Source organism: Helianthus annuus, chromosome 4 (genome assembly GCF_002127325.2).
Source record: "Helianthus annuus cultivar XRQ/B chromosome 4, HanXRQr2.0-SUNRISE, whole genome shotgun sequence".
Lineage (NCBI taxonomy): Eukaryota > Viridiplantae > Streptophyta > Magnoliopsida > Asterales > Asteraceae > Helianthus > Helianthus annuus.
The window spans coordinates 50,711,030-50,723,211 of NC_035436.2; the positions used below are offsets into that span (position 1 = coordinate 50,711,030).

Genomic DNA, 12,182 nt, shown 5'->3' on the forward strand with positions numbered 1-12,182 from the left:
GTAGATGTGTGAAGGTTGTATTTTGGGTTGGGTTTGGATATACCGTCCTTCATCCGAGTAGTAATGGAATGGACGTTGGCGGGTGGTTGGGCGGTAATGTTAGGACCCGAAGAGGTGGGTGGTGGTGAGGTAGGTGTCGGCGCTGACTTAGAGGAAGGGGACAGTGGAGCGTGGGAGCTGGGCTGGGCGGGTGGGTGGTTTGCGTCGGATGGGATGGGGAGGACGGAGGGGTGTTTGCTGAATTTGGTTGTGGTACGGGGTATATGGCGGTGGGAAATTGGAAATGAGTTGGGGCAGGTGGTTCTTTATCAAGGAATCGATAGGTGTTCGGGTTTGTTGGTTCGGTGAATTGAAAGGAGTTCCCGTCGAAGTCCACATGACAGGATATGTGAACACGGCCAGTTGAAGGATCGAGGCACAAGTAACCGCGAAAATTATCGAGGTAACCCAGAAAGATGCACCGGATGTTTGTAAGTCTGGTGGCAATGGTACAACGCGAACGTGGCGGTATTAAAATTGAGACGTGTAGTGGGAGTGATGTTATGAAGGTATGCGGCGGTGTGGAGAGCTTCTACCCAATAGGTGGGCGGAAGATGAGCATGTATGAGTAAAGCGTGATTATGTCGTTTATGCGTCGTATCATGCGTTCGGAACGTCCATTTTGAGAAGACGTTTGGGGACAAGAGAAGCGAAGAACAAGACCATTGGAGGATGCAAAGTTATGAAAAGCAATATTATCAAATTCTCCCCCTAAGTCACATTGAAAGGATTTTATGTTTTTGTGAAATTGGGTTTTAACGAAATTATGAAATTTGACCATTTTTGTCAATGCTTCTGATTTAAATTTTAATGGATACACGAAAACATAATGAGAATAATTGTCAATTAAAACCATGTAGTACTTGTATTTTTCCTTAGAATTGGCGACGTCCAAAGGTCGCAATGAATGATATGAAACGGTGCGTAGGTAAATGAATTAGAAACAACGAAAGGAAGTCTTTTACTATTAGCTAAGTGACACGAGTCACAAAAATCAACCGAGTTCTTATTGCAATCAATGAGACAATGACTTGAAAGAAAATGCAAAATATTGGACCCCGGGTGGCCAAGACGATCATGCCACTTATTTGTTGAAGATGATGACGTAAAGAAGGCTTGAACTGGTGATGCGAATGGATAGAGTTCGCCGGTGCTCTCGTGGTGTGAAATATGGTGCCCCCTCTTGAGATCCTTCAAAGTAAAACCATTAGGATCAAATTACACAGAAACTGGGTTATCAAGGGTAAATTTTCTTACAGAAAGGAGGTTTTTAACAATGGTTGGTGCAAAAAGAATGTTGTTTTGTTTAAAGGTATTTGTTGGTGTGGTGTGAACACCGCTACCGGTACCTGTCATTGGCAAGTTTTGGCCATTTCCAACAAATATATTAGCATTAGTAAACTTAGATAAAGGAGTATGAATTTTATCATTATCCGATGTAGACGCACCTGTATCCATGTACCATCGTGGATCCGGTTGATTAAAAGATAACGAGCTCAGGGTTGCACCAAGTTCGATTGGACTAAGAGGGTCAACATTGGATGGGCTGGGTGGAGTAGGAAAGCTTGGTGGGGTCTATTGAGTTTGTGTCGTAAGCCCATAACCGGGTGTGGGTTGTGGGCTATGGCCGTAGTAGGCTTCTGGTGGGTGAGCAGCAGGTTGTTGTGGTGATGGGGAGTTGGGTCGAGACCACTGGGCCGTCTATGGGGACTAGTCCGGATGAGGACAAGGGGGTGGGGTAGGCCACCAATGTTGACCAGAAGACTGTGGATGAGGACTTGGTTGGTGAGGATATCCTCCAGTGTTCCACGTCTAATGATAAGATTCATATGAGCTTCTACCACGACCACGACCGCCTCGAGAGTTTTGACCACGACCCCGACCACGTGCATACGATATGGGTTGGTAGTAATGGGGGTGGAGTAGATATGCGGGCAGTTTCCATGTTTGCACCGGCGGGCGGAACAACAGGTGGGATGTTGGTGTTTCGTGGGGCGGCGAGGGCAGAATGTTGTTGTCTTGCTGCTTGTCGTCCCTGCTCCGTCTCGATCATATCTCTAGCATCATCCCAGGAAGTATTCGATTGATTGATAAATGAGGCGGTAGTTCTGGTGGCAGACCCTGAACCATCTGCAAGACCAACTGGGATTCTGTGACGGGTTGATCTACATCTTTCAACTGTTCAGCAATATCTTTTAATTTTTGGAAGTACTCGTTCAGGGATGAGCAGGAAGACAGGGTTGTGTTGGTGAAGGCTTGTACAAGAGAAGAGGCACAGGAGTTCTTATTATTTTGGAAGATGGACTTGAGTTTATTCCAAGCTTGTTGAGCGGTTGGCTGATCATCCAAAATACGAACCAACACGTCATCTGAAAGTGTCCATAGATCCACTGTAACACGATGGAGTCTATTTTAGCCCAAGAATCATAGTTCTCGTCGGTCTCAGCAGGGGGCCTGGTTCCATCAATGTGTATCAAGACCTCGTAACATTTGGTGTGAAGTTTGAAGAGTCACCCATGTTGTGTACGTAACCTTCTCCCTATCTAAAATTCTGACTTTGTTTTGTATGTTTGTTACAGAATAAACGGGATGAAGATGCTTGTTATCGGTCGTAACCGAAGAGGAAGCGGTATTTTCTTTTCCGATCATGGTGGCGCCGGAGATGAAGATTAAAATGGAATGGGTGGTGGTGGGTTTTTAGGGCTCTGACAGTTGTGTATTACAGAGAAAGCATAGAACAATATATAGGAATGACAACATAACAACTTTCCTATTTAGAGCCTAACAAATCTCCTGTGGTTATGGTGATTGGCTATTTCCTATTGTGATAGGATCTGGTCCACTAATAGGTAAAACTACAAGGGCTTCATTGGGAGTTTGAAAAAAATCCACAAAAAGGTCGTGAAAAAGTTGTAGATTTTCTATCAAAGGTCATGAAAATTGTTAATTAAAACACACGTATGGAGACTGTGCCAGATCAGGTAGTTGCGGAAATAGTTCTTAGTTTTTTACTAGTTAGATGGATCATGTTGTGACTGACATAGGGGAGTCTAAAGACTTCAACTTCGAAGTTTGATCTGTTGATAGGATATATGCATGTTCACAACACTATGGTTTATCAGAGCTCACAAACAATGGCTGAAGAACAACCTTTTTAGTCAAAGAAGATGATACTAACTCTTTCGTTCAAAGTCAAGGTCGATCATCATTTTGTAGTCGTGGAATGGGTCATGGTAGAGGTCCTGGACATGGTAAAAGCAACATTTATAACACGTAACTAGTTTGGTTTTGTAAAAAAGTGAACCGCAGAAAAGAACAACATGCTAATGTGGAACTTGGATTATGAAGAAGAGGGTCTACTCATCATGGCGGTTGTTACACCCTACCTGGGTTAGTTCTAATGCTTCACATAATAAAAGCATGCGAACAGAATTAAATGTCTGAAGTCCATATCCTTAGATGCCTTAAAACAAAATATTAAATGTCATAAAATGAATACAAAAGGTTTTGTTATTTTCTTGTCTATTCACGTCATAACGTGTTATTTGATTCTCGTCACACATCCCGGTAATTCTCTTGAAAACATACTCCAAAGAACCAATGCGTTTAAGCGTAAGGATCACAATCCCATCCGAATTGTTGGGTTAATCTTGATGGGTTAGGGTCGGTTCGCGTTGACTACGGATCAAAGTCGCATCGAAGCAATGGATCGGTATCGGCGGGTCACAAATTAATGGGTCACGGGTCATCAAGAGTTTGCACGTTTTTAAAGACTTGGTCTAGAGTTGACCGAATTTGTTGGACTTGAAAATGGACGTTGAGGTGAATGATGGAGTTTGTTTGTTGCTAAATAATAGGAGTTCGTGGAGTGTGTTATTTATGCATGTGGTTATTTGTTTTATCTTATAAATAGGATAGTATTAGTTTAATTACTTTAAGTATGTACTCTCAATTCTAAATATAAAGAAAGTTGGAAGCAGAAACCTTTTGTGTTCTTGTGTTCGTGAGTGTTTAATTGTTTGATCTTTGGGCCTGAAAACCAACAATTGGTATTAGAGCGAAGGTTAAACGAGAGCCGGTTTGAGAGTCGTGTTCGGAGAGGGGGGTGCAGCCCTCTAAACTGCAGGTTACCGGAAGGAATGGACAAAATAGGGTTTTGATTAACCCTAAGGAAGAAGGATGAACATTTGTACCGGCAGTTAAGACCGGCTGCTACAGCAGCAAAGACCGAAGATAGAGGCCGACGTCGGAGAAGAACCGGCGAAAGAATGCTACCGGAAAGTGAATTCCGGTGGGAGACAGAGAAAACTGATAGAAATCAGACCGAAAGGAAGAAAGAAAGAAGAGACACCACAAGAAAGAAGAAAGCAGGAAAGAGGCCGGCGTCGCTTAGCAAGAAAGAAAGAAGGCCTCGTAAGAAAGAAAGAAAGAAAGAGACCGGTGCGACAAGAAAGAAAGAGCAAGCATCGGTAAGATAGAAGAAAGAAAGTGTCAGCGTCATGTCGAAAGAAAGGAAGAAAGTAGCAAGTATCGACTGGTAATTTCAGTAGATCATATGAAAGAAAGAGAAAGAATACGATGGCTGCCGCTAACCAGATCAGAAAGAAAGACCGAAGACCGAAGTAGGTAACCGAGACCGGCGGTTTGCCTGAGAAAGAAAGACCTATAAGCTGTAATAGAACTAGCGACTAATAGCTAGACCGAGACAGTGTAAACCAGGATCGAAGATTTGCATCAAGATGACCGAACCAGGTGATTATCGTCGAAAGAAAGAAAGAATGTAGCAGGAAGGGCTGATTTCGATTTTGTGACCAGTAGAAAGAATGAAGTATGATAACAATTAAAAGAAAAAAGAACTGTGATCGTGTGGATTGATTTTTCTTATTGGTGATTGGTGAAAATCAATAAAAGTGGGTTGGTGGATTTATTTTCTAAAGATCAAAGCAAGCATGTGATAATTAATTATTTAAGCAAGCAACAATGCTAGCTGCTGAATTATTTAAGAGGCATTCACGCAACAAGAAAGAAAGCGAAATCGGACCCATGTGGTTCATTCAGCAAGAGCAAGATCCGAGTCATGTGTGGTTCGTATAGCAAGTCAGCAAGGAGATTCGAAACAAGCAAGTGAGAGAGTTTGAATCAGAAAGAATCAAGCAAGAACGAGTAAGATCAATACGATTCAATTCAGATAGATAGCTAGCAAGACCACATCAAGATTACGGGGGTGAATGTTGGGTTAATCTTGACGGGTTCGGGTCGGTTCAGGTTGACTACGGATCGAAGTCGCATCGAAGAAATGGATCGGTATCGGCGGGTCACAAATTAATGGGTCACGGGTCATCAAGAGTTTGCACGGTTTTAAAGACTTGGTCTAGAGTTGACCGAATTTGTTGGACTTGAAAATGGACGTTGTGGTGAATGATGGAGTTTGTTTGTTGCTAAATAATAGGAGTTCATGGAATGTGTTATTTATGCATGTGGTTATTTGTTTTATCTTATAAATAGGATAGTATTAGTTTAATTACTTTAAGTCTGTACTCTCAATTCTAAATATAAAGAAAGTTAGAAGCAGAAACCTTTTGTGTTCTTGTGTTCGTGAGTGTTTAATTGTTTGATCTTTGGGCCTGAAAACCAACAATTGGTATCAGAGCGAAGGTTAAACGAGATCCGGTTTGAGAGTCGTGTTCGGAGAGGGGGTGCAGCCCTCTAAACTGCAGGTTACCGGAAGGAATGGACAAAATAGGGTTTTGATTAACCCTAAGGAAGAAGGATGAACATTTATACCTGCAGTTAAGACCGGCTGCTACAGCAACAATGACCCAAGATAGAGACTGACGTCGGAGACGAACCGGCGAAAGACCGCTACCTACCTGAAAGTGAATTCCGGTGGGAGACAGAGAAGACTGATAGAAATCAGACCGAAAGAAAGAAAGAAAGAAGAGACGCCACAAGAAAGAAGAAAGCAGGAAAGAGGCCGGCGTCGCTTAGCAAGAAAGAAAGAAGGCCTAGTAAGAAAGAAAGAAAGAAAGAAAGAGACCGGTGCGACAAGAAAGAAAGAAAGAGCAAGCATCGGTAAGAAAGAAGAAAGAAAGTGTCGGCGTTATGTCGAAAGAAAGGAAGAAAGTAGCAAGTATCGACTGGTAATTTCAGTAGATCATATTAAAGAAAGAGAAAGAATATGGTGGCTGCCGCTAACCAGATCGGAAAGAAAGACCGAAGACCGAAGTAGGTAACCGAGACCGGCGGTTTACCTGAGAAAAAAACACCGATAAGCTGTAATAAAGACTAGCGACTAATAGCTAGACCGAGGCAGATTAAACCAGGACCGAAGGTTTGCATCAAGATGACCGAACCAGGTGATTGTCGTCGAGAGAAAGAAAGAATGTAGAAGGAAGGGAAGGGCTGATTTCGATTTTGTGACCAGTAGAAAGAATGAAGTATGATAAGAATTAAAAGAAAAAGGAACTGTGATCGTGTGGATTGATTTTTCTTATTGGTGATTGGTGAAAATCAATTAAAGTGGGTCGGTGGATTTATTTTCTAAAGATCAAAGCAAGCATGTGATAATTAATTATTTAAGCAAGCAACAATGCTAGCTGCTGAATTATTTAAGAGGCATTCACGCAACAAGAAAGAAAGCGAAATCGGACCCATGCGGTTCATTCAGCAACAGCAAGATCCGAGTCATGTGTGGTTCGTATAGCAAGTCAGCGAGGAGATTCGAAACAAGCAAGTGAGAGAGTTCGAATCAGAAAGAATCAAGCAAGAACGAGTAAGATCGATACGATTCAATTTGGAAAGATAGCTAGCAAGACCACATCAAGATTGCGGGGGTGAATGTTGGGTTAATCTTGATGGGCTCGGGTTGAGTACGGATCGAAGTTGAATCGAAGCAATGGATCGGTATCGGCGGGTCACAGATTAATGGGTCACGGGTCATCAAGAGTTTGCACGTTTTTAAAGACTTGGTCTAGAGTTGACCGAATTTGTTGGACTTGAAAATGGACGTTGAGGTGAATGATGGAGTTTGTTGCTAAATAATAGGAGTTCGTGGAGTGTGTTATTTATGCATGTGGTTATTTGTTTTATCTTATAAATAGGATAGCATTAGTTTAATTACTTTAAGTATGTACTCTCAATTCTAAATATAAAGAAAGTTGGAAGCAGAAACCTTTTGTGTTCTTGTGTTCGTGAGTGTTTAATTGTTTGATCTTTGGGCCTGAAAACCAACACGAATCCGATGGGCAAACACGAAGCTTGAAACAGTCAGGACATGCCGAGTATTGGGATTGGGTATTCGGGTACAAGATTACTTTTGAATTTTTTTTGTGGTATGGGACATGTATAGGATTTGGTGACACCCAACCCGATTACCCAAAAACATATACCCATTTACTCAAACCACGTACCAAATGCCAAAATGTTTATAATTTTTCATGTATATACTTTTTACATTAACCTGGTCTAGCAACGGTTGATTCTAATAGCTTCAGTATGTCAAAATTGATTTTTTTTTGGGTTATTGGATTTTAACAATCTCAACTTTCATCTATAACCCAGATTAACCCAAGCTAAGGAAATTCTATTTTATAATATTATTTATGATATGAAGTATTAACTTATCTTATGATATCGTGAATTTTACATAACTTAGGGATCTTTTAAACTTTCGTATCTATAATAAACATAAATTTGTATAAAAATTAGAATGATAAGAAAATCTCACTATCTCAGTGGGTAAAAATTAACAAACTAACGTGTATATCCGATACCTACTTGTATGGCTGATACCTGACCGTTATTGGGCTGAGTATGGAACACGATTTTCAAACTGGCTATGACACGATTTTAGAACAGGATCGGGATCAGATTAGCATTTTATGACCCATTGTCATTCCTAGCTGAGCGAGTGCTCAATGAACTTATTAAAGGATATAATCGCTACAATATAGTTTTGCATTCATAATCTTCCTATAATAATCTTTTGAACACGGGTTATTCTCTGGAGTCTGCACACCCTTAAATAATAATATTAAATAATAATTTTCTTTATAAATTTAAATATATATACATATATACATATATATAAAGCGTATCGTACAATATACCTTAACGTACGAAGTGTACGCAATGTCAAATTCGCATGACAGACTAGAATCGCATGTTATAGAAACAACGGTTGCATGGTTTACAAAAGAAAAATCGCATGTTGTGTGTGTAAATAAATCGCATGTTGTGTGTGTAAATAAATCGCATGTTGAAGCCAATAGAAGTCGCATGTTGTAGCAAAAATTCGCATGTTGTAAAAGGCAATCTCGTACGCATCATACGTTGAGGCAATTTGTACAATACGTTGAGGCAATTTGTGTATATATATATATGTATATGTATATCTTGAATCTAAATTAGATTATTACATTAATGATGTTGATGACTTGATAGTCATTGGAACCCCAAAGGATATATCACTTCAAATCCTAAATTCCCAAATGGATGAGCAGTTTGAACTGAGCAATCTAGATTGTTGGCTTAGTATCTTGGAAGAGAAGTTACTCAAGCAAGAAGTGAACTTGCAATAAAACAAGCATGGTACATAACCAACATCTTGAAGGATGTATATATGATGAACAACAACAAAATGAGGATTCCAACGGACCCGTGGACAACGTTAACAAAGACTTAAAAAGGAGATTCGGTAGATACAATGAATTATAGAAGCCTGATTGGTTGTCTCAGGCAGGTAGGTACTTACTGTACTTACTTCATACAAGACCAGATCTAAGTTAGTCTCTTGGTTTGTTTAGTATATTCATACAAGAACCAAAGTAGAATAACTTGAAGGCAATAAAATAGGTGTCACGCTACATCAAAAGAACTAAGGAGCATGTGATTATATTTACAAGAAGAGGGGAGGATGTAAGATCACATGTTATAGCGACAATAGCTATGGTATTAACATAGACCAAGGCAAAGGTACAACTAGTCTGGTATTCTATTTTGGAGAATCACTTATAAGTTGGTGTTCATGTTAAGCAACAAATAGTAGCATTGTCATAATGTGAATCTGAACTCATGGTACCCAAAACGGCAACATGCCAAGCATTATGGTTGAACAGGCTACTTAGTGAAATAACATGTTGGAAGGAAGAAAAGATGACACTAAGGGTGGATAACATTTATGCTTTAGCATTCATGAAGAATCCAGTATTTCATGGGAGGAGCAAGCACATAGACACGCCACACGCGTTATAACTTCATAAGGGAATGTATAGAGAAGGAGCACATTAGTGGTGAACTACAAAAGACACACATAATAACGAAGGTGCTAGCAAGGATCAAGTTCATTACTGTGAGGGAATTGTTCGGAGTTCAAGACCTACAAATGTTCAAGATTAAGGGGAGAACGAAGTTTAATTTCTTGCATCCTAGTTTGAGGGTCTTGTTGTAAAATTATATAGTATGTTTTAGTTGTACATGTAAACTATGAAAATGTCTAGGGTTAATTGTGTCAAATTGAAACTATAACCTAAGAAAGATTAGATACGGTGGATCACAAGGATCGCACCATTCTAGAAACGACGCCAAAATCAGAAGACATCGTGATTCACATGGCCACGTCGACTCACAAAGGGTTGTGTCGATTCGAGGTGTCAAGGGAATATGTATATATAGGGTTCATGTATTTCAATTGTGACAATCACATTCTATGCAATTCAATTCAAGTTTTAGTCAATTCAATTCTTGTTTCATCTTTGTTAGCAATATCAATTGTAAATATTTGGACCAACATTTTGGTGAGTGACGATTGTGTTCACCCATTGTATGTATCTTACAGAGTCTCAAACGGTCTGCACATGCCTTTAATTATCCTATGGCTTCATTAAAAGGCATGTCATCTAAATGTAAATCCAAATCTAAATCTAAATTTGAGCATTGTTTTATTGACGCAACCAACTACAAGAATTTCTATGGTATGGAGTCAGTTGATTTAGGATACAAGTGTATTGTCTTCGAGTGTCGCCCCAAGACTGTTGAACATCAATATACCCGATAATTTTGCAAAATCATCTATAGAAACTTTGTCTCTCATTTTAAGTGCCTTGAACTCACTCTTAACCATGTGTAACCGGGCCTATTGTACTCGGTCTACACCAAGGTACCACTTAATGGCTCCCAAATCTCTTCCCTATCTTCTTTTTACCTACTTCAAGGAATACATCTTCCGATATTGCCCAAAAAACAAACACTCGAGCCGCTTTGTTTTCGTGTTCTCTACCGTCACCCCAACAAGTGATTCAATGGACTCCCATATACCATGAGTATCTAGGCCAGATTGCCATTTTGTATGCCTAGGTAGTATAAGTCATAGTCGTTAGACAAATGATAAACATAATTAGTATATTTAAATTAAGACATATGTATTATTAATGATTATGTATGTATGTATGAAACGGTATGTCATGGGGAATTGGTATGACGGTTGGTTGACCTTATTTCGAATAGCGGTTATTCCCGCCAAATTCAACCAACTTCATAACCGTTCTTCCTCTTCATCGATATATATTCTGTTGCCGGGAACTTATGAAGGCACCAAGACAATTAACATAAACTGTCTAATTGTCCTCTCTTATTCATTATCGCATTCCATTATCAATTCATTGTTTATATGGAACCAAATCACTGTGATGTTTCCGCTGCAAATCCCTTCGAGGGTCTTCAAAGTGGTATCAGAGCACCAGGCAATTCTGATCTCAGGGCAACCTCTACAACATTACCATGTCAACATTGTTCAGACGAAAGACGGGAACGAAAGTGGCTGATAAGGCGATGTTACTACTGTAACAATCCTGCCCACCAAATTTCAAACTACAAGAAGAAGGAAGACGATGAAGAATCTCAACTAATACGTCTCGCTATAGACACTGGGAGACAACAATATAACGAAGATGAAGATCACAGAAATGTTCAGAAAACAGAGTATCTTGTGGTCGAAACCGATGGAGGTTTTTGGTCGGAAATGTGGTATGTAAGCAAAACTCTGAAACACCATTTATTTGGAAATCTAGATATGTTTAAGCACATCAAATGCATGAACGATGTTGAAACAAAAACCGGTGAAAATCAGTTTTATTTCATAAGGGGTATAGGAGTTGTAGATATTATTTCAGGGGCGGAGAAGATCCGTGTTCAAAGTGTGTTTTATACACAAGACATAGATAGAAATGTTTTAAGTTTTAATCAGTTAATCACACAAGGTTTTACGGTGAAATTCACCGGAGACAAGTGCAAACTGTTCCCAACCTTTAGTGTTCCCCTAAACAATAACATAAGTATAATATCTGGATTGACAAAGGAAGAGGAGATGGGTGTTGTAGAAAAACAGAAAATGATGAACAAAGAATCAGAATTATTTATGATGTTCAAAACAAATCACTTGAATGATTACAAAACTGGATATATCATCCAACGAACCGGACTGGAACGTGATGATACTTCAAACAATGAAATTCAAGGAATTTTTAGATCGTAAAGCGTTACTCGACATGATGGACGACGATAAATATGTCGGAAATTATAAGTTTATACTGCAAACGAAGTTTGATGAGATGGTGGAGTGGTTTATAACGAAGAAATTAGGAGTGACAACAAGGCCAATTCCGGCTTATGCCTCAAACAATCGCAAAGTGTGCCTATTAGATCTGTATCTTGTAATAGAAAGAGAAGGAGGGCATCAAAAAGTGACCGAGAATAACCTCTGGCCAATGATAGCCAAAGAAATAGGTTTCGAGTACAGTGAAGGAGAATTAATGCGTTTAATGTACGCAATGTACTTGGATGTTCTAGTCTATTACCACAAGTTCAAAACCATTCAATCAAATGTTCATGACAAAGAAATGACAGAAGAAAAGAAATTCAGAGAAGTAAAATGGTTCCTGGGTGTAGCCGAAGTGAAGGAGATCAAACTAAGCAGGTTGCAGGTCAAGCTGAGAAGGATGATGCAAGACAAGATGTTGTTGATAAACAATCGGAGCACTATGCACTCTTTACCGACAATGGATGGCAGGAGATCAAGAGGCTGAATACCAGAAGGAAGTTTGATTTTGTAACACCCCGAAAATATAAAACAGTATATCATAATTATG

At 39.6% G+C, this 12,182-nt stretch overlaps 1 protein-coding gene across 1 annotated transcript; it reads left to right on the top strand.

Annotated features, from left to right (window-relative positions):
- The first annotated feature begins 4,307 nt into the window (after positions 1 to 4,307).
- Positions 4,308 to 6,115, top strand: LOC110933435 (protein PXR1-like). Its single transcript, XM_022176658.1, has 2 exons — positions 4,308 to 4,508; positions 5,864 to 6,115. Exons 1-2 carry the CDS (start codon positions 4,308 to 4,310, stop codon positions 6,113 to 6,115), a joined length of 453 nt encoding a protein of 150 aa, XP_022032350.1.
- The last annotated feature ends 6,067 nt before the right edge of the window (positions 6,116 to 12,182 follow it).

What these genes read in the sequence shown, in the direction of transcription:
- LOC110933435 (XM_022176658.1), top strand. Translation starts at nt 4,308, where the DNA reads ATGCTACCGGAAAGTGAATTCCGGTGGGAGACAGAGAAAACTGATAGA. An exon ending in GAAAGAAAGAGCAAGCATCG is followed by an intron (nt 4,509 to 5,863) that starts GTAAGATAGAAG and finishes CAATGACCCAAG; the next exon opens with ATAGAGACTGACGTCGGAGA.